Source organism: Mya arenaria, chromosome 10 (genome assembly GCF_026914265.1).
Source record: "Mya arenaria isolate MELC-2E11 chromosome 10, ASM2691426v1".
Classification (NCBI taxonomy): Eukaryota; Metazoa; Mollusca; class Bivalvia; order Myida; family Myidae; genus Mya; species Mya arenaria.
Window position 1 is genome coordinate 39,795,764 of NC_069131.1, and position 23,154 is coordinate 39,818,917.

A 23,154-nucleotide genomic window follows, 5' to 3' on the forward strand; every position below is an offset into this window, starting at 1 on the left:
CGTTTTTTTCTTCTAAAAGTATACTTATTTTTTTGAGGATTTATCAGTTTACTTATCTCCTTAGGCCTAAAAAAAAAATTGTTTGGTTAGGGTTACATCCTTAAAAAAAATAGGTAGGGTAGGTAGGCTTTTTATTTTTTTTTTTTTTTTTTTTTTTTTGTTAGGTTTTATATAAGAATATAATTTTCATCATTGGAGAATGGTGTTAAAGCTATCTTCTGTACAAGCATTTAAGGTTTAAACTTAATATTAAAAAGCAATTAAAAAAAAACGAAATGTTTTTTTTTTTTTTTTTTTTTTTTTTTTTTTTAAGTTTTTCATTTTTTTTTCAAACTGACTATAAAAACGGTAGGGTCGGCGCCTATTCCGTAGGTAGGGTCGGGTAACCCGAACCAAATGTATTTTTTTTTAGGCCTTAGCACTTACGGATTTCGTTCCGACTTATTTTGACTGCATTTATAGCATCTGTTTAAAACGGCTCAATGGATCAAAGAAAACAAAGATGAATAATTACGATTAATATTCCATAAAGATTCCGTGTGAGGAAAACTTATAAGCTATTTTTGATGTTAAAATGTTAATCTTGCATTTCATTTCAATAATGTACTTGCGTTATGACGTCACGTGCCTGACGTCAAATTTAGTATTAAAAATATGCAATACATGGTCTAACTTGTAAACACGCATCTTACGCAATATAAATGATATCATCATAAAATTGTCAGTATTCCTACCTGAAATGTCATTCAAATTTGGCTAGTTTTATGTCACGATCAATGTATGCGACATCCATCTGCCTTGACTTTACCTCTCATGTGACGTTGTGTGTTGTTAATTACATGTAGGGCTTTGCTTTGAGTGTTTATAATAAGTTCGTAAGTAAAAAAGGCACTCCATTGTGTAATCACACATAATTAGATAATGAACTGCTTCCACCATGAGAAAAATAAGACGCCAATTTTCTGTCAAGTGGTTTTAAAACGTTGGAACATAAAGAAGATAATGCATATCTTTATACTATATTTATACAAATCCGCAATGCCAAAACATTCAATTACCCACACTCGAAATAATACCTTATATAAAGGATACCATGGATGTAAGAGAACACCCAATTACGACAATGCACTTGTATGAATAGCACTTCAATAAATATTTCATTTCATGACATCAGCGACTTCTGTGACAATCTATAATTAATTATCAATATTATTGTATTGATAGCATTGTTGAATAAGTTATTCAAACCTTGTCATTGTAAGGATTTGAAATATGCACTCTAGAATATATATTATTTTATTTTAACTTTAATAATTGAGGACTTAATTTTGATTTGCAACTTAAAAATGGTAAGTATTCAGAAAATTAAGTGTTTGGATTGGTGGCGATTTTGGTAACTTACTTTGTTTTGGATTATTTTCATACTTAACTTAAACTTTGATTAATCAATAAGATAAGGTACAAAAAAGGGGCTTGTAACATTAGGTTTTCTTGCGTACCGGACGTGTGTTTCCGGTCATGTGACCAGTGCTGGAATGATAGTATCTGTCATGTGTTCCCGTTCCGGATAGAAAAATCCGAACCGAGGGCACCTGCGTTGCCAGGTAACGAGGCTTGCCGAGTTACCGGCCACGCAGCGTGCCCGAGGGTCGGATTTTTCTATCCGGAACGGACACACATGATAGGTATTTTTTCTAGCATACATAAATTACATTTTTTTATGGAGAAAATACATAAAAAGGCACATTTTTGTAAGTATCACCAAAAAGCGAGTGCGATGATGTTTACTGACGTCATGACGCGCAGTAATTTGTATTCACTGCATACGTCAAGAAGTTCCTTCAGTATCACGTCTTTTAAGGGTTATAATGTTTTGTTTTTTTAAGTATATTTTTGTAAAGTTAATGTTAATGGAACTTATCTATTTAAATCTCATAATTATGATTACATAAAGTGTATTATAAAAGAAATTGAAATTATAACGTCACAGCGCGTGACTCATCAGGCATGGGGGATGCCATATGGAGTTTTCCAGCACGGCTGAATTCAACGGAAATGCCTATCCGGTGTGCTAGAAAAACTCATCTTACACCCCCATGTAAGATGAGTCACGCGCAACAACGCACCACATTTCTTTTATTGTATGGTTTATGAAAAGTATAGTGCAATTTCAATAAAACGGAATCAAAAATATAAGTATACAATACTTTTAATTAAAATTGAAAATAAATAATAGTAAAAGCGCGATTTTAAAGAAACTATTTGACGTCGATAGTGATTTAAAATTACTGCGCTTTATGACGTCAGTACACAACGTCGCACGCGCTTTTTGGTGAAATGTACAAAAGTAAGTTTTCTACGTCAATTCCTCCACAAATTCATAATTTTAAGTATGCAAGAAAATATATCAATCATGTTTTTCCGGTCCGGAACGAAAAATCTGACCCTCGGGCACGCTGCATGACCGGTAACTCGGCAAGCCTTGTTACCGGCTTACGCGCGTGCCCTCGGGTCGGATGTTTCTATCCGTACCGGAAACACATGATAGATACTTATATTCTTATATGGGCTTAAGTATATTTCCTTTTAATTAATTTTAGATTTGACTATATAGTTGTGAAACCTCTTGTGTAGTAAGCTAATTTAAGGGCATCTTCTGCGATTACTATTTTGGTCGGAAAAATCCAAAAAAAAATCGCTGTTACTAAATAAACGTTTCGGCTAAAAAACTTAAGTTTTAAATTTTAAGAGTGTTGAAAAGTCAAGTTCATTGCTAAAAAATTAAAAATGGTAACAATGATTTTGTTTGTAGATAAGTTAAGAAACAAATACATACAGTAATAAGTTGTCTACATATATTTTGGTTTTAAACTTATTGAATAATACATTTAATGCAATTTTATTAACGACAAAGCATCATAAAATATTAACAAAAACAGTATCTTTATGATCTGTTAAGAATTCCATTAAACTGTTTTCATTCTATCATTTCGGATTAGTTTTAAGAATTGTCATGATAATAATTTCCACCACTAATAATCGACAGATGTAATAAGAAATATTTCCTGCATTATTAAGCATTAAAGAGGTGGTCAGTTTTAAAGAATTGTATAATGCAAAATAACCGAAAATGAATTCATGATTAATGTTTTATTACATCACTGTATAGGTATCTTAAGGTTTTTTTTAAATTTCTGTTTCGTTTGAAATGCATATGCAAAACTGTCGCGCAAATGTATACAATCTCTTTGTTAAGAATTACCACACGCAAGCAAAGGCGAATTTCCAAATAGTTGTAGAGTTATGCTACGTTTACACTATGTTCCCGGTGGCCACGGCAGCCCCGTTTCAGACCACCGTGGAGAAAACGGGATAAACGTGAGACAGCGCAGGGGAACGTGATATGCAAACGTGACAGACCGTTATTGCCGTGCATGCCGGGCCAGAATTTTAAACTGTTAAAAAATTTTCCACGGCAACCACGGTATGGATGAAAAACGTAGTAGGTCGTAGTAAAACGGGGTAAACGCAATGACACGTGACAGTACGTGACAGTTCGTGACAGTACGTAATAGGCCGTTACACAACTTAAAAATCGTCCGTAGGGGGGGGGGGCGGGAATCATATGTAATCCCCGGCATCTGAAGTTCCTTTCCAGTTTTGTCACGTTGTGCTTCGTTTTGTCACGGTTTTCACGGCAAGCTAGGGTGGACGATAGCCGTTTCGTTACGTTTCATTTGCTGTGGAAACACAAAATCTTCTTCATCTTGGGAATTCATGTTTACTTGTCGAAGTATTCTGATACAGTGATTGCTGTTGCTTGTGGGATTTTCTTTATACCGTGGACACAAATGTAATCCAAAGCTCTGCGGTGTTCGCGTTCGATGCATAGGAGGTCTTGGCAAAACGTGGAAAACCCATCAGACCTGGATGAAGACGTGAACAACGTGAGGGATCCCATCAAAACGTATCGGACCGGGACGCAACATACATGCATCCCTGGTAGACCGCGCCCGGACCTTAGTGCGCCTTGGACAAAACCACTATTCCCCTAAAGGCTTGTCACGGTTACGTTGATAAAACGTGAGGAAACTTAGCACAACCTAACAAAACTTTTTTATGGGGAGAAAAATGGCCAAAATCCCACGGCGCAATACGTTTCGGGCAAACGGGGCTGCCGTGGGTACCGGGAACATAGTGTAAACGTAGCATTACATGGCAAGTTCCTCCTAGTAAACAAAACGTATTGCTTTCTGGAAGCCTATTACAAATATTGAGAGATATATGAGTAAAGAATACATCGCAGAGTCATTCAGCAATATTACTGAATGAAAAAAGTATGAGTATTATACCTAGACAAGCCAATTTGTGTAATATAAAGTGCAAAACGTTTTCTGCGAATCTATATACGCATATTAAAATGTTGTCAAAATTGCAATATCATGTGAAAAATAAGTACCAGAAATCCAATTTACTTTTTGAAACATTACTTTAATAACATAAAAGAACCTTAATAGATATGTCATTTCAAGACATACGCTTACTTCGCAATAGTTTGAAATTGGTACTGATATCGGATTTTGCAATTTAAATTCTGTCAGTATTAAAGTTTTAAGCTATTTCGTAGACCGAAGTATATTATTCCTTAAACTTCAATAATTGACGGCTTTATTTCAATTTGGATGGTAACTGAATGGTTAATTGAAATTGAGTATGTTTTTTCATTCTTTTAAATTAATCTTTTTTTGTAAACCGAACATCAATTGATTCTCAAAGAATATTCCGCGCCAACATGAGAATGATATTAAATTTGTGTGACTTATGGTGATAATGTTAATTTATGTTAAGTTAGCATTTGTTCAAATATTTGCTAATAACAGTACATAAACGCATTGCAGTGTGTAAATAACGAAACATGGAATGGTTTCAAAATTATTTTCGTTATGTAGGATTTACTTGGGATTGATGTAGGTTTTGTGTGTTATCTATGTAGGTTTTGTGTATAACACATGTGTGTAGGTTTTGTTTGTAAAGTTTGAGTGTAATTTGTATGTCCAAAATTCATGCACATGTTATATGTGAAAAATATGTGTAGGTATTTTATGTGTCATGTGTTTGTATGTTTTTGTGTGTGTCTGCGTACGTGCGTGCGTGCGTGCGTGTGCGTGTGTACATGTATGTGTGTGTGATGTTTGTATAATATTAATGCGTTAATTGTGTGTGTTATATGTGTGTGATATGGCAGTTTGTTCTAAATTAAAGGCCGTAGTTTTCAAATATTTCCAACCCGTGTAACTGATTGAGGCCTTTCTACTGGGCGTGTTTCTTTTAAAATAATACAACTAGTAAATTCCCAATCTAAATTATATTGGGTAAAATACCAATTACCAACGTGATTTTAATTCTCTTGTGGGCAATAAAACATATCTTCTGCCCTAATACCGCATGAGTTAACATGTACGACCGGATCACTTTCAACCATTCCATAACAGATGCTTCATATCTACATTACTAGTAGTAAATATGAGGATAAAATGCTGGAATTTTAAACAAAATTCTAGTTTATTGATTTTCATTATAAATCAGTGAAAATTATCAGGGTAAATAGGAAAACAAATGTAAAAGAAATAATAAACAGGAATTATGATAGACTTATACTAACATGTCAAATCCTAAAACAAACGCTAATTTATAATGTGATTGACATCGTGGGTGTCAATAAATCAGTATTTATATTTCAGGCGAGCAACAAGAAAAAACTTGATGAAACAGCGATGGATAAAGGTTTGTATTTTAAAAATAGTAAATTTAACATACGAATATTTCAATTTGACCAACTCTCTACACAACAGCGTTGTCAATGTTATGTTTCATCTTATCAAATGTTCGTTTCTGAGATTGTTTGGTAAAGTTCATTTAACTGAGCATTTTTGTAAATTTATTTACAATGACACATCTTCAGTATAACATTGTCAAATATGCCGTTGATGCTTTTGTTATTATTGTTGTTGTTAAAAAAAAGGTTTTGTTTTTTGTTTGATTGTTTGCCCTTTTCGATTCTGTTCTGTTCTGTTCTGTTCTTTTTTTTAATTTGCTTATACAGTGAGATTGAGAAAGGTTATAACATTAAAAGACTTGCAGGAAGACATATCTTTCTACTGGAGTTAACTTTCGAACAAACCATTTACAATTATGGAAATTGTTCAAAAGAATTTAAATTTTGCATTCTTTGTTATCCTGCGCCGTGTTTTAATGCTAGGAATTTGGTACTTATAATAAGTACCATATACCATTGTCAACATAAGTCCTAAATTGTGAAACTGGTTCGTGCATTTCTTTTCTTAATATTTATATGTGTTAATAATTTGATATTGTATACATTTTCACATAAAGTAGTACACTAATCTAGTCGTCGTTTGTATGAATCAAATTGTATTTGATAGAAATATCATACATAGAAGTGTTTGCCAATTGAAAATTGATGGATACAACGAGATGAAGTTTTCAAAGTCATTAAAATATTTAAAAGTTTCATTACGTTAGTAGCTTTAATTATCAGAACGTGCAATTAAATATAATGTAGTTGTCCCCTTAAGAACTTAATGAACAGATTGCTAAATATTCTCTATATAGTATTATAATGCTTTTTTAACCGCTTATAACATGACATTAACTATCGCATCATTATTATTGAGTAGTATTCAGAAAGATGGCCAACCGTCCAATATTTTTTTCTCTAAATAATATGGAATTTTACTGTAAGCTAACATATACGCCTGCTTTTGCAGAAATACGGGAGTTGTTCCGACTGTTTGACACTAATAATGACCGATCCATATCAGTGCAGGAGTTGGGCAAGGCGATGAGGTTTCTTGGAATGTCGCCCACACAACAAGAGATAGCTGACGCCATGAGGGCACTGGACACAAATAGTACGAAAATCAATGCGAACTAATTAATAAGCTTGTCCTATTAATTAAACTTAAACCTTTGGTAAGACTTTAAGTGTTATTATAATTAATTGACGCTTTAAAGTTTGTCTGCAAGTCTCACTGCTTATAATTTCTAGTTCTTAATAGATAAGAAAAAATGAGAGCAACCTTTCATTTTCCTTTGTTTTTCATTTGTTTCCTTTAATAATGAAATTTAAGTTCGAAATTTACATGCATATATACAAATATTTGTTTCCATGACTTGAACATTATTAAAAAGATATATCCAAGCAGCCCCTACAATAAGAGTTTATGTCATCAGTCTGCAAGATTAATAATGTGTTTCAAGTAGCAATGCAATTATAGTATAGAAAAAACTGTATAGACGGGCGGTTTAATATCCCAAAAGTGGAAGAAAGTTGTCTTAAAGAATCCTCATTATTTGATTAAGAAACCAAAGAAGCGCCCGTCTTTGACAATAACAATTCCTATTCGAGGCATAAAGCTGAACTGTTATATGTGATAGTTAAAAAGGACTCTGGTAAGCCGTTTTCGCTTTTTACAGCCCTAATATAGAACATAGACATCTGCGCTCAATTTTCTAGAGAGATTAAGATAAATTCAAAGTGAAATCAATTTATCAGAACAGTCACTTGCTTTACAACTTCTTTCTGATAATTTAAGTTAATTATGCATACGTTGTCTTTCTACTGTATCCATCTTATCCTAATAAGGCTCGAATAGCGAAAGCAGCTATTAAAATATTAGCAACATACGTCAGACGTTACGCTGCGTTCGCTAAAACCAATTACGTCCACTATTGCCTTCCATTATGCTGTCCATTGCTGATATTTATGGAACACAAAAAAGCAACGAAACGAAATAAGTGAATGTAAAACTAATAGTTTTTTACTTCAAGGACAGTCACTTTATGGTATAGGACAAGTCTGATATGTGACACGTTATCATCTTTGTTAAAACAGCTCAGTAAGAAGATTTACTTCAGTTTTCAGTTCTAGTTCGGTTAAAATGAATTTTTAATGAGAATGGGCAATCATATCAATGAATGCTCGACAATATACCGTTATATTAAGAATTTCGGGTTGATATTATAGAACTACATGTATCACAGTTGTTGTTGTAAACGTCTCTTGCAAAGTCGAAAGGTTTCTGTCATGTCACTTTACTATTTTAATTTGTCTGGAAAAAAACGAAAAGTACGCTACCGGTTTATGAAAATAATACATATTTATGCTCGAACGCAAGCAATACACTCAAAGTAACTGTACAATAACTGTCTCGGTGTAATATAAACTGTTCATTGTCAACTTTTTTAAATGGTAAATGCAGCAGTTATTAAGTCACACAAAGTTACTTTACAATAGCTATCTCGGCAAAATTTAAACTGTTCTATGTGAAGTATTTTAAATGGTGAATGCATCACTGATGTAGTGGTTGTGGTGTAGAATATTCTAAAAGAAACATCTTACAGGGTTGTTAAGAATAATTGCATTACAAATTCTGTTTCAGGAAATGGCAGGATCGAGTTTAAGGAGTTCCACGCATTAATGCAAGCAGAAATGGCCAAGCTGAGTAAGTTCCTGATTTGTCGAGTATTTGGTCATCTTTCTAGATAATTTATATTTTAAAACATAACATTTAATTCATTATGAAGTTCCAATCTTTTACTTATTCTTATCCAGATTATATTCTCCCATTGCAAAAATATGATGTGAAAAACACGGTGATTAAATGGTTACGTGCTATGGCATAAATTTTGCTTACAGCTTATATCATAAGGTATACACACATTCGTATATCGACGACCGTCAAAAATGTATGATAGACGGCATTTTTTTCCGGAAACCACCAATTAATCTTCGATGATAATTTGGTATTGAATACAAAGATTACTAAACCAGCGAAAAATAATTATCTTGGGAATGGCACTTTTTTCAGATGAATCAGATATCACCAATAACCAAGAAACAGTACGCTCAGCATTCCGATTATTTGACAAAGATGGGAATGGATACATAGACCAGAAAGAATTAAGGTGATTTTATTTAGCAAGAACATATGTAAAATAGAAACTAATCCAATATGTGTCCTCCCTGCGTGGTAAGAAATTGCCATTCACAGTTATATATAATAAACAAGTAAACAATGTGCTAACACTCATAGTTATCATTACATTTGAAGATTGAACTATTTGATCAGAAATTCAAATGACAATACTTTGTTGTGTTTACAAATTTAGTCTTGAATCAAGATGCTCCACACTTCTGGAAAACTCCCTACCTGGTCAACGTGTAAGTTTAAGAAATAAGCAAGTGTAACAAATGATTGTACATTTGGCATTCGTTTCATATGTTTACCAAATATGCACGCCTACAATCAAATGTATTCCACATTTTCAGAGTGGCAATGAAGAAGCTTGGTGAAGCATTGACGGACAAGGAGCTGGAAGATATGATGAAACAAGCTGATGTCGATGGAGACGGACAAATCAACTACGAAGGTATTGAAGTTGTACGTTAGATCATTGTAATGAACCAAGTAGACGGGGATTGAAGGTATTGAAGTACAGGTGATAGGTTAAGTCAGTATAATGAACCTAGCAGACGTCGATCGGGATGGTAAAACCATAAAGGCATTGAAGTAGATGTTATAGGTTAAGTCAGTATAATGAACCATGACGTCGATGGGAATGGGATGACTATGTAGGTATTTTAATAAAGGTTTTGGAAAGAGGATCACACGTCAGTGATTTTTCTTGCCCATTGTAATCTGCCTTCCGTAAAGCGAAGTTGATTAAAGTGGAAATTTATTCGCGGCTATGAATACGTGACTATCAATTTAATAATGATGATTGGCTTCTTGATTATATTTTAACAAATAAGAATTATATTGATAAAACTATGATCTTAATTCACTTCCTTCTTTTTAAATATGCAAACATATTTTTTTAAAAAGAACAATCACCCCAAAGCCACTTTTATTGATGTTTGGATAGTGTCAAATATATTGGGACCTCAAACTTTTTTCATTGTTGTAGAACTTTTGGGGTAAATAACATATGTTCAAATCTTATTTCTAATGCAAAGCTGCATTTAACACCTAACCATATATGAAATGATGAAATAATCTTGCTTGCGGAAGTTGGAACCTTGAACGCACAAAATACTTGATGCTTTGAAAAAGCTGTGTGTTGGTCTTTCGAACATTTTTCTGCATTCAGGGGTACAAGTCAAATTTACTCTAGTCAAATTTACTTTAGTCAAATACAGTATAAAATATAATATTTATGAAATGTTTTGATCATCATTTCGTCAATAACAAATGTTTAATACTTATGTTCCCTTTTATTTCAGAGTTCGTTAAGATATGGTGTGAGGCAACATGAGCATCACCTTTTATACACCAGTGTTATAAAATGGACTAGCAGTATGCACCCACGCATCCCTCTGTATATACGTTGACTTTTAATTGAATATGTTTATATTTGAATAAATCATATGGTTCACTTTTAAATTACTTTGTTCCCACTGTTCGATCAGTTAGACTATGGCAGTTACGTTATTTATTTTTTGGAGTTAGTTCTTGCGTGATTCACGACTGTGTATGAACAAAGATGCGGTGCAACTTTATTTATTTATTTTATTCGTATCTTAAGTTCCGTAGACCGACAAGCCAACAAAAAATGTATATTATCATAACGACTATAAATCTCCCATTGTTGTCTCCTATGGAACAAAGACAAAACCATTTTAGTCCCGACGTGTTATCGATAACGAAATTTGACTTAGTAGAGTATCATTCTGCATGTACTCACTGGTTCTATATTTTAGCTGCCTAAATCATATTTTAACGTTTACATGATACAGTGGTTTTGCGCTGGAGTCATAGTTGTGTTTTTATATCGGGCTTATTTACTTCTGTCACCTCCAAGCGGCATTTGGCTAATACCTGGGATACAATTAGACAATCAATTATTTAAGCAAGCTGAACGAATAGAATTCAGATTGTTACTTTGCGTATCCGATGAAAATATTGTTTCTTGTAACAACCAAAGTGTTGAAGACACAGTTTGACTCTGGCCCAGCTGCAGTGCTCAAGGACAACTACTGTAGAGGGTTTAATTCTGACAAATTTGACTTGCGAACCATTAATCACGCAAAGGGGGTAATGAAATTAATGACGCATGTTCTAGCACTTTGTTTAATAATTAAACAATTTCTAGAAAGTTGCTCTTCGCCTAATCAAAGTACATATAGCCGCTGCAAGTTAGTTTCTGCAATTTGGGATTACAAAAAAGTACTTTTGTACCGCACGTGCTCAGAGAGAAGTTAATGGCTTTTTTCTTCGTTTGAAACGTATAAAGTGATTTAAAAAGTACAACTTTAAGACAACTATTGCCTTTGTTCTTCATTAAACCAAAGTCGTGATATTCATGACATTTCTTTAGAAAACAAAGTTGTACAACAAAAAAAGGTTGTATATTTGATTTTAGTAGTTGTCCCTGTATTGTTCGTTGTATTTTATTATGCGCTCATTTGGATTTATACTTTAAAAAATCAGTAATACAATGAATACTGACCACACATGAATGCACATTTACAAATCGAGTTTGGTCTTACCGCTTTTTAATCGTCAGCGTAACAGGAGTTTACCAAGGGTTCAAACAAATGGATGTGTTTACAACCTCACACTTGTCAACATCAAAGCTTGCGAAACTAAAATAATATAAGGAATACAACAAGGATAACCCCAGGATTCACCAATTCAAATATAATCGCTGTATGTTGAAATGAGTACTAGAATAAAATACTTTATGTTTATTGAAGTGTTGTTTGTTTGCCCTAATGTTATTGTTACGTACTGCTTATTTCATTATTCTTTTTTTTTAGTTTCAAATACCCAAAACCAGCCGGATGACGCTACTTTGCATGGTTTTCAATCAAAACGACTTTTGTATTTTACAACAGCTTAGATCAAACGTATTACAATTCTTGTTGCGAAAAGGTTCACGGTCCCATGCTCCTACAAAGTGTAAACATGATATTCTACGACGAACAACATTTTTGTTTTCTGTCCAGTTGTTAAGATGTCTTTAATCATAAAAAAAATGTTGAGTAATGCGCCGAATCTTACGTATCGGGCATGTTTGTTGTGTTATTCCGAACATGTGGAATTTAGTAATAGTAGAATTAGTTTGCTGACCGTTTGAAAATAAAATACCAACAAGACAAGTTAAACAGAAGTCGGAACAATGTTAATTGTTAAACGCAAGGAAAACATATAAAGATCAAATTTAGGTTAATTCTTATTATTCTGTTTGTTGGTACTTGTTAAAGCATTGTCTGCTTAGTCTTTAAGTTCCTTGGACTGCTTCGATAGTCAGTTGTTTAACTTCAAAAGCCACCTTACATATTTTTCAGCTGTAAGAAACTTAATTAGCAACAATTTTATATATATATATATATATATATATATATATATATATATATATATATATTGTTACATGCTTATATCTTCAGACAATCATTATGATGTGTGTCACAAATTAATGTCCATTCCTTTGCTAACAGAACATTAATTCCATAGGCATGTTGTTTATACAATAAATCGAATAAAAGTATCGCACCTACAATGGGAACTGCGTATATTTCATTTAGTATAATTCAAAGGAGGTTACAATATTTTCAGCAGTTCAAGTACAACACTCAAATGACCAAATGGTGTTGAATATCAATCGATGCTGATCCCTGGCATTTTTTGAGATTGCAAACAAGTTGATAATTAAAGCTTCAGCTATATTGGATTAGAAGCTCACAAAACAAAACGTTTTTATCATACTAACCTTTGTTTACTCTCTGCAAATATTTCAAACAATGCACACATTTACTAATTAACACCTTAAGCGTTTTCGTAATTTAAATGGATAGATAGTTTCGTTCCACATCAATCAATGGAACACACAAACAAAATAGCAACCTCCTAAACGATACTTATACTGTCTACGTTAGTCAGAAGATGACACAAATTTGTGATAACTTGAAAATGAAAGAGGTTCTAGCAGATCTGGGGGCGCATGTTATGCCGTTCACCAACCTAAAAATATTTCAAAGTAAACTTTTCATGTCAATTTAATAGCGGATCTGCGCGACATGCGACTCCCTTAAATTTCTAAAGGAAGAGAGATATAGAGGTTGTATGTGTACTGCTATAAGAAAAATTGAGGATGTCCGAGGGCTGTCCGGAATCGTTGGAGACTTTTGGTATATCTTTTTACAAACTCTTCTTTGCAGAAATTTAAGTATATCGTATTAATACTATTCATGACATTTTAACGCTGAATAGTAAGTTATTCTGTAGTCTTGGAGAAGACTGTAACTATATCAATCCATCTAGTGTCTCACGGAAATCAACTCTTTTTTAGCTTGAACAGTAGTCTAAAATATTGTAATGCTCAAATACTAGTTAACAAATTATTGCGTCAATAACCCTGATGGTAAAAAGGCGCCAGCAAAAACTCTGTTCAAGATTAATATGTGTTCATTTTTTAAAAAGTTTGAACATTGCAATTGAAGAGCATGTGTGTTTTTTAAATAACAGTAAAAAGAAAGACGTAAGTGTCACGTTACGTAAGCGCTCTGTGCATAATGACCAATTTGCTAGCGTTTGAAATGCACCAAACTTTACTGTCTGTTTTTTAAATATAGAAAAATGTTTTTGACATATAGTTGCATTGTCATATTATCTGAATTTAACATTAAGATCTACAATATAATCATCTTCATAGAGCTAAAGTAATGTGAAGATCATTTAATAACTTTTGATTCTATAAATACAATTTGAAAAAGAAAATTCCGTACAACCCTCGTAAGTGCATCGTTTAAAGGAAGGGAGGGGATATATGTGCACTGCTGTAGGAAGATATCCGAGAACTGCTTCAGAAAGAGATATGATGTCTATTTATTGCTTAACGGGAGAAAGATGTTGTACGTGCACTACTTAAAAGAAGAGAGACTGCTTAAAGGAAGAGAGATTATGCATGTTCACTGCTTTAAGGATGATAGGATGTGTGTATACTCTTTAAAGGAAGAGGAGTGACATGAACCTCATAACTTAAAAAGAGAGAGGATGTATGAGCAGTGCTTAAAGAAAGAAAACAGGTATGTATGTATGTATGTATGGCTTTAACGAAGTGAGGGGTTACATGTGCGATTTATTTGTGTTGGCGGTCGCTTTCTTCCATTGAGATTGTAGCATTTAGTAAATAATTGACTTTCTTTTCATTTCCATTTCATTGTTGCAACACCACAAGCGACAATGCATATTCAATAACAAGCCTGAATAATATATGTCAGTAACTGTTTCAATACGTGACAGCTATGCATTGTTACACACTAAACCCTCCGTTGGCTGTTGTCGGCTGTCCTGTGAGCTATTCAACAATTGGACTGTCGAGCGGCAACAATTTGTCGGGGTTCTATATATAACTTCTATATAACTTCTTGAGTTATTCAAAATTTCAGTATTCCACTCAATCTTCGACAAACATGGTCTTCTGCTCACACTTTTTGAAACACTTGAAGGAACTTTTTTGATCAAATATGGTCCGAATGCATGCAAACAATAAAACAATAGTTCAGTACCAGACAATAAGATTGAAATATTTATTGTTCGCTTGCCTCTGTCACATATACACATACCATCATACATACATGGTAAGAAATCTTTGAAAACCTTAAATGATAAGTCAATATAATAGGCAAACACCCCTTGGCCCCTTGCCGGCACTTTTTTCTACATTATTTGCTTCACTTCTATTCGATCTTTAAACACTGAAGAAACAAAAAAATGAATTATACGGCGGTACTTTAAAATGTTTTGTTAGTTGGTTTTAAGTTTGCACAATAATACAAAAAATCTCTATGCTGTACCTAGGATAAAATACAAGAGCAAGCAAAGGCGTTGTTTTGTAATCCTAGAAGTCATTGTCTTAAAACGTCAAAGTGGTCATGGTTTATATTTATGTCTCTGACACATTTTGCTTCAAGGGCAGTTCAAGTGTTATCTTTCAGCCTCAAAAACATTTTTTTTCGAGACTTTGAACTCAGAAGAAGTAACAAAGGCCTTGATATAGTTGACAGAAATTATGTTTAATCACATTGTCATGCTTCCATCTATAAATGATACCATCAGCCTAGGCTAGCGTATGGTTATGAGATAAAGAAAACCTCCATGTCCAATTTCATAAATAATGAAATAAATCATATTCCCTTCTGAAATCCTTATTCCATAAGCAAATTACAAACCATTTATCACTTACCGGCTTCTATTGTCACCTTCACGTTGCAGCAAAAAGCTTCCACTCAAGGGTTTCTTTGTCATCCATTAAGGCAACCGTTTTAATAATTCTTTTTAGATCAGCTTTTAATTACTTAACCCTTCTACAAATGTTCATGAATGTGATGATACAATCTCCGTTTATATTAGTCAACTATTCAAATACACTGTTCGATTAGATTGAAAATTCACTTTTTGTTTGATTTAGAAATGCTTTAATTACGCAGTTCAAATTATGGCTGGTAAATACGAGAGGAACTACTTTTGATTTGTAGATAATATTGCATTATGTTTTACTATATTTTCAGATTTATGTAGATAAAGCCATAATTATTATCTAAGAACAGAAGTCAACTGACAGATTTAATAATGTAATTTCAGTTGTTTTATAATGTTTCAAAGTTCCCTTGTTAAATGATAAAATAATATAAACATAACTATAAATATATATCTTTCATTTACAGCTTCGATTGGTGGATTTGTGGGATTGTTTACAGGAGCAAGTGCCATCACAATATTCGAATTGCTTGAACAGTTGTTATACAGTATATGCCGTTGCATTGTACGAAAGAAGTAGTGTTTTCAGAATGCAAATACCTGATTACGAAACTAAATGAGGTTGTTTCCATTTGAAGAAAAACACATTTCTGTCGGAAGTATCCGTTTGAAAGGTTTAACGGACCCTTTTTTTTCTTTACAAGGATTCATAATCGGCGATTGTATAGAAAACACAGATTTGACAAACTTGTTCTTTGCTTTTTTATATTGTCATTTGTTTCAGTCTATTTGATCTGTAACATGAACAAAGTTTTGGTAAAAACGTTTCACATATTTTATTTATAATTCCGTTGGTCAATATATATATCTTTACAGTTCTATACTAACTTCTTACATTTCCATTACCATTCCCTACCTTGTTCTTCACTTGCAAAGTTGTTCATATTTGTTTTATAATTAGTTTCAAAGAATCAATTTATACTTAATTCATTATACCGTTTCACATCCATGTGAGTTTTTATCATTGCTACTAATTGTTCAATTGTATGTATTCATTTTTTACCTGTTTCTTTTTTAAATATGCGTTTCATTGCATAGGCGTCGTTATTGTTTTGTTCCTGATAATGTGTTTTAAACGCTTGTCTTTGTTGTTTGATACTAAAAGTAAAGATTTTCCTTATTCTGGTAAGTAAAAAATAAAAATAGAACCTTATAAAGAGTTCTTGGCAACTTCTTTATCTATTTATGTTCACACCAAAGCAATGAGTTTGTGGTCATGATTTTATCGAATCAAGTTAACTTGGAACAGCAACCGTTGAATGGTATTAATAGCAAATTTGTGTTATTCTAAAATTCAGCTATTGGTTTAGGGCAATAAAATGTATTTTTTCATTATGTATACAGAGCAAAACCAGCCAAGCTTGCGGGCAAAATTTAAAGACACCCATGATATCTATTTGTTTTACTTTATATAACCGACCTGCAATGACGCACTATGCAAGTAAGGGTCGTCGAAGGGAGATTTATGTTATTTGTCGTGTTGTATATCACTCCAGTTTATCTGGTCTTTGTTTTCAAATTACACTTAATAAGTAACATAATATTTTGTTAACTAGATAAGATGCCTGTCACAACTAATCTATAAATGCATTTCTGGTCAATGGCAGTAACTGGTTATCTAGTAAGATATGATTTGTGAATTCCACTAAGTAAATAACATAATAAGTGGTTATATAGATAAGACTCGTGTTATCTATCAGTCATGTACAACGGACCTTCCAACCCTTTCTTTGCACCTAACATACGCCTTCCACATAAGGTAACTTAAAAACAGAAAATCTCTCTATGTTTTATTCCTAGCTCAAAATACTAAAGCTACCGCCCCCCCCCCCTACATACAAACCGAAAATAAACAAATAAACAGAGGATATTTGTTTATTTCATTGTAAGATCGTATTTTATTTCACGAGTGTCTTAACAAAACATATTTTCACGATATTCAGACATATTATTCCTACTTTAGTTTTATCTTTTTGCTAGGTTCTATTTGCAATTAAAGGGAAAACTTCTATGGCGACCAATAAGTTACTAAATGCAACGATCATTTCCATTTAGAATCAAACCGAAATTCCCCAGAAGTTGGTAGCTGCGCTTTGTTCGACACTCAGTAATGGACAGCAAATGTTCGTGTCGTCTGATGATAAGTTTACACTATATAGGAGTGTGTAAATTCTAGACGACCGTTAACCGACGGCTATTGTCATCGTTTGAAGCGCCATATAGTATTAATGTCAGAAAATCAACATCATCAGGCTTTATTTTGATTTTGTTTTTATGACTGTTGTATAAAGTGTTCGGTTGTGTACACACTAGTTTAACATACTGGTTCGATGACCGTATTCAGGCGGTTAACATTTATTTATAGATATATGTTTATGCATGTGTGATTTATCTGTGTTGCTTGTACGAAGTTGCGTTCCTCGTTTACTGTCTGTTAAGCCTTAGCTATGTTCCTTTAAACAGTGTCTTTATTAAAGTGCTGACTTCTGGACTTGAATCATTAAAAGACGTTTAATGTAAAAATAAATAATGGCACATCTTATTGTGAAAAAAAATGTATAAAGACAAACCTTAAATTTAATATTAACCCTGTGGATTGTGAAATTCTGCCATGATAAGCACTAGATCGGTTTGAAAGAGGTATAATGGCAATATTGAATATAAGGTGAACTTTTCATTTTAGTTCATACGTTTTATACGAAGAAAGAAGCAATTATTTCTCTCTCTTTTTCGGGTGCTTTTAAGTTAAAGAAACGATTTGCAGCCGTCTTATTTGCTTGAATAAGCAGAAAGCTACTTTTTAGAAAACAAAATATTCAACAATGTGCAATTGTTGCAATGCCATTACTCGCTTCATTATTGGTTATTCAGTCAAATTCGGGAGAGGTAAAAACCTCCACAGTATTTGTGTTTGTGCACCCAAGTTGTGCCCGAATTTAATTGTGTAGCCTACATCGTAATCCTTGTTTTTAGAAACAATAATTTCACCGCAGACAAAAAGAAGCAATATAAACTATACCTACACTGCGCAATGTCTACACATTAGATTCAGTTAGTGGAGAAACTGTGGTATTTTGGCCACGAGTGATAGTACTATTTCAACTTGTTAAAATAATTGGACTGCCAAATTGAATCAAAGGTATTGCCAAAGGTATTGCCAGATGTCTTTTGGAGGGGACACGTATGAACGCGCTATAGTAGAACACAATCAGTACGTCACTGCAACAGTTAGGAAACAAGCCGCCGAATCATACAAACTATCCTTAATTGTTATTTTGGCAGATAAAACATCAGAACTAGAGAATTAATGCAAAAAGGTACTCTTTTATTTATATTTCAAAAGTTATTGTCGCGAATGCTTGAGTGCAAATCATATTTACACGTGCAAATTAACTAAAATATGTCTGTCGTTGTTCGTCACTTAAAGAAAATGCAAATGATGAAGATGTGCATACTTTTTTTATAGAAATTATATGTGATAAAAAGGTACTGCTATATATAATTTCTCACAGCGCTCAACACGTTAGATTCAACTTAAAAACCGACATAGCTAAGAATCATAGTCGATCCGACGAAACAATATACACTAAGCAGGCAATAAAAACAACATATGGAAAAAGTCTAGAAACACATATAAGTTATAATGACACATATAAATAAAGGGATGTGAGGGTCACACCATATTTTCATTTTTATATGAAACAAATGGCACACTGAATATCAAACAAAAGTTCTCCACAAACTAATAAACATAATATTTTCCTGACTATAACGACAAACTCGTAGCTACATAAAGCATACAACCGTATAAAGAGATAAAACTATCTACAGTCCTAACGGCCATGTCACAAGAGACACTTTAATTTTACAATGAAGCAAATACAGACTGTACTTACATCAGAATAGCTTTATTAAATCTGATTTGGTTTACCGGCTTGGAACGGTTACCGAAACAGAAGTTTAAGGATTTGGACTATGCTATGGGTTTTGAATCCTCACACTTGTGCAAACGTTTCTTAAACCACGATTATGACATTTCAATGAACTTCATGATCCAAAGAAAGTTTCCTTAGTACTTCATTCGACTAGGGATCTAATTGACTGGGCCCGGCCACTGTACCCATCATCTTGAGTCTAAATGTTCAACTCAGAAACCGAATTATGAATGTTCTGAAGCATGATTCTTACGATTCTGTTAAAAAGATATAAAAAACTACACATTATGATTTTATAATATGTATAGCTATGTTACCAATATTATACTTTAAGCTGTCATTCTACATTGGAAAGCCATTTTTTGCGTTCTTACATCTATAACTCAGACGAAGGACCTAAGTAAATCAACCCAGAGTTGCCTTATCCAGTACAGACATTTGAAAGACCTGTTAGTTATTCAAAAGGCCAAAACATATCTTCCAAAAGTATTTTTTTTTACTTCCAAAAGTATTTTTTATATATTTTACATATTAATGTGTTTAAGAATATTGCATATTTATCGAAATAACATATTTTCATAATCAATTACATAAAAAAAGAAAAGGCGACATTCACATAAAAACACACTACGAAACTGTTTAACATGTAACTTGCATTTTGTTTAAGTGCTAACATGTTTCAACAGTCAGATGTGCTAAATGTTTTATTCATGTGATATCTATATTTTTAATGATGTTTTCATATCGTATGAGCTATGTTTATATGTTACTAACTGTATAAAATTGCTTATTTGTTGTTTTCGCATAATTGTATTTTTATTTTAAATATTATTGCGTAAATAAGAAAAAAAATCAAATGATATTTTCTTAGTATCGTATAAGTAATGTTGCGAACTGTACGACGTGTGTGCGTTAATTATTTGCAGTAAATACTCTTCTCTTGCGAAGATAGCGTAGCAAATAACAAACGAGGTAACCAATACTTTTTGTAACATATCAAAGAAAAAATCACATTCTGTAAGCAATCCCGCTCGGCTCGATATTCTCCAGGCTCGAAGTATTTTGGCCAGTCCCGAGAATATCGAGCCAACGAGTTTCGACTGTATATAATAATTTTCATCCTTGTTTGTACAATGATATATCATTATTAGACTATATGAAGTCATAATATTTATAATTGAAGTTGCTAAGGCAAGCTTTGTCAGAAAGCTGTCTCTAAATAACTTCATCCAGCTCAAGCTTGATTTATTCGTTTTCATGTGATGTCGTAATCCGATCTTTGAGTTTTTGCCATTACCTTACCAGTTGTTAGTGTTACTTTAGTCTTTCTTGTTTTTGACTTGATGCTGGCTCTGATGAGGCATATTTATTATTTTTGTTAATTTGTTATAATGGATACATGTTTTTTTTGTGTAAGTTTATTGCAATAAAACGTAGTTTACGCCCCCAGTAGACTCGTGTTACAGTGAACTTGATTTTCGGTGACCGTTCGATGACGGAACTCTCATCTATTATTGGTACAGCTTTGTAAATGAGTTTGTGGTCGTGTGATGTTTGTCCGTCTTGTCGTTAGGGTTAATAACTACTGAACTTGTTCCTGTAGCGTTCATTGTATTATCATTATAACATGTACTACTCAAATATAACCATATAATAGTTCAAATTATACAAGAAATGAATCCATTGCACTGATCGGTCTGAACAATCTTGCAATTTGAACTATTATTTGTTTACAGGACGTAACTTTTACTGAAGCTGCCAGAATCATGGTTCTGTTCCAGGTTATGAATTGAGCATACACTGGCTGTATGGAAATTTATAGGTTTTTTATTAGAACATAGTGTGACAAGAAAGTATATGATTTTAGAAATAACATACATAAATAGTCAATCAAATGATATATTCCTTGAATACATACTTATGAGTCGTATTTTAGCGTCTTTACACATATATTACGGTTTTAAAATTGAATGTGAATAACATGAATTTAAAATATTTTCATCGAAATCACAGTGATGATATCTAAAACAAGATTTAATACCGGATCAGTTTCATGGCCTGAACTATATCATCCCAGAAGTTGATACAGAAACTGTTGCAGAGCAAATCGGGATATGGTTGCAAAAGGGTTATATCTTCTACTTTCTTTGCTGTTACCATTTCGCTTTCACTGCTCTAAATGTCTCTTGCTGCTAATAATTACATCCGTGACATTGTTATTCAAATTCGTATAACTCATCAGAATTTTGTTCGGCATATTTACTTAGCAATAATTGCCATGCTATTTCTATAGGGAAATTAAAATTTGGAGAATGATGAATTATTTGCATAGATATCATTTTGATTCGATGTAATTCCGTTCTGGGAGTTATTAATGTTTCCTTCGAATAACTGTTGGGAATAATTTGAATGACACAATGATGCATCAAATAATAAAGTGTCTAAATACTACAGCTAACTACGATAAGCATACTACGTGGTATGAATTGGTATTGATTCAATCAATCAAATAGTGTTACTGCATGTCGGTAAATAAGTCTAGTTTAGCTAACAACTGTATACGTAATCTAAAGTCACAAAACGGCTAAGCCAAGCCTTTTGGGCTACATTATTAGATCATTTTTATTAGACGGTTGTTAATGGAACTGATCCCGTTAAACTGGTCCCATTTTCATTCATGCGGGAAATTTAGTGGAAATGTATGCGAACATTATTCCAAGAATGCGCATGAACAATTTCTCAACTATAAGAACCCTTTTTAATTTTGGAATTTAAAGAAAGCGAAAAAGACGATTTTAGGAGTTTCCAACGCATCAGTTTTAACCACAGAGCCAATTTATGCAACCTAAACGAAGTACGTTTTAGACCCTTTTTTGACACAGTGTAAAGATTGGTTTAAGGAACAAACACATTTTAAGAACGATGTTAAATAGTAAAATTGGAGACTACAGGAACAAGCCCGGTAGCCCGGTAACATTTAACAAAGACTGTGTTGAAGAGCACAAGGCTAAGGCCTATTCCACTCTCAAGGAGAGACACAAATATATGTAGTACAAACAACATAGACTGACAACATTGACATATTACAATCTATTAATGTAAACTGATTCTTTTTTAATTCCCAACACTTCAATTGAAGGACAAATACATATGATTTGAAGCAATATAAACCATGTTCATATTCCACGAATTGGTACAATTGCAGATCCAACCACAGCACCGTGATATGTAAAGTATACAAAGGTTTCGGGGGTTTGTTTTCTTCTGTAAAAAAACGATTAGCTTGTTTAAGTCATGTTTCATGATAAAGGTTATAAAATTATACCACTTGGCCTATAACTTATACCTCTGTGTGCAACCTTCGTTCAATTTTTCTAATGATGCAAAATGTCTTTGGTAGATACTGACGTTAATATTGACTACATTCATTTATAAATAATTCGTCTAGTAATAATACCGAGGATTATTGTTGACACTGTATCTTTATTAAATCATTGAAATTAAAGAAAGGGAACAAATTCAACTTTCCCATTTATTATACTGTTTTTCATTTGCAATTACAGAATAGCTACTCCACCAGCGCATCCTTTGTTTCAATATGTAATATGGGTTCATATACGTCCACTACAATCACAAAAGCCGTTTTTGTAGACATTTCTGAAATATATATATATAATTTCCTACATGGTTAATCATTAAATATGTATTATTGTATACTTGACAGTTCAGAAATTGACAGCAAATTCCTCATATTTGAATATGCACTATCATGTTCTCGTTCATTTTGTTTAAACATACTTATTTGTTAATGCAAATAGACGGGGCACTGTGCCATGGTCAAACAGAGAAATTATACTTCTGTACAATTAAGTGGC

General features: G+C 33.0%; 1 protein-coding gene across 6 annotated transcripts in view; it reads left to right on the plus strand.

Annotated features, from left to right (window-relative positions):
• Nucleotides 1-10,466, plus strand: part of LOC128206240 (neo-calmodulin-like) — a 54,051-nt gene extending 43,585 nt beyond the window's left edge. For 5 of the 6 annotated variants that reach the window (XM_052908579.1, XM_052908578.1, XM_052908573.1 and 2 more), the window contains exons 2-7: nucleotides 5,742-5,784; nucleotides 6,789-6,932; nucleotides 8,463-8,525; nucleotides 8,892-8,988; nucleotides 9,353-9,453; nucleotides 10,307-10,466. In XM_052908579.1, coding sequence (XP_052764539.1) covers nucleotides 5,742-5,784; nucleotides 6,789-6,932; nucleotides 8,463-8,525; nucleotides 8,892-8,988; nucleotides 9,353-9,453; nucleotides 10,307-10,338 — 480 coding nt within the window. In that variant the 3' untranslated portion in view covers nucleotides 10,339-10,466. Of the gene's footprint in view, nucleotides 1-1,259; nucleotides 1,350-5,741; nucleotides 5,785-6,788; nucleotides 6,933-8,462; nucleotides 8,526-8,891; nucleotides 8,989-9,352; nucleotides 9,454-10,306 lie in introns of those variants that run through there. The other variant, XM_052908575.1, reaches the window with a different exon arrangement.
• The last annotated feature ends 12,688 nt before the right edge of the window (nucleotides 10,467-23,154 follow it).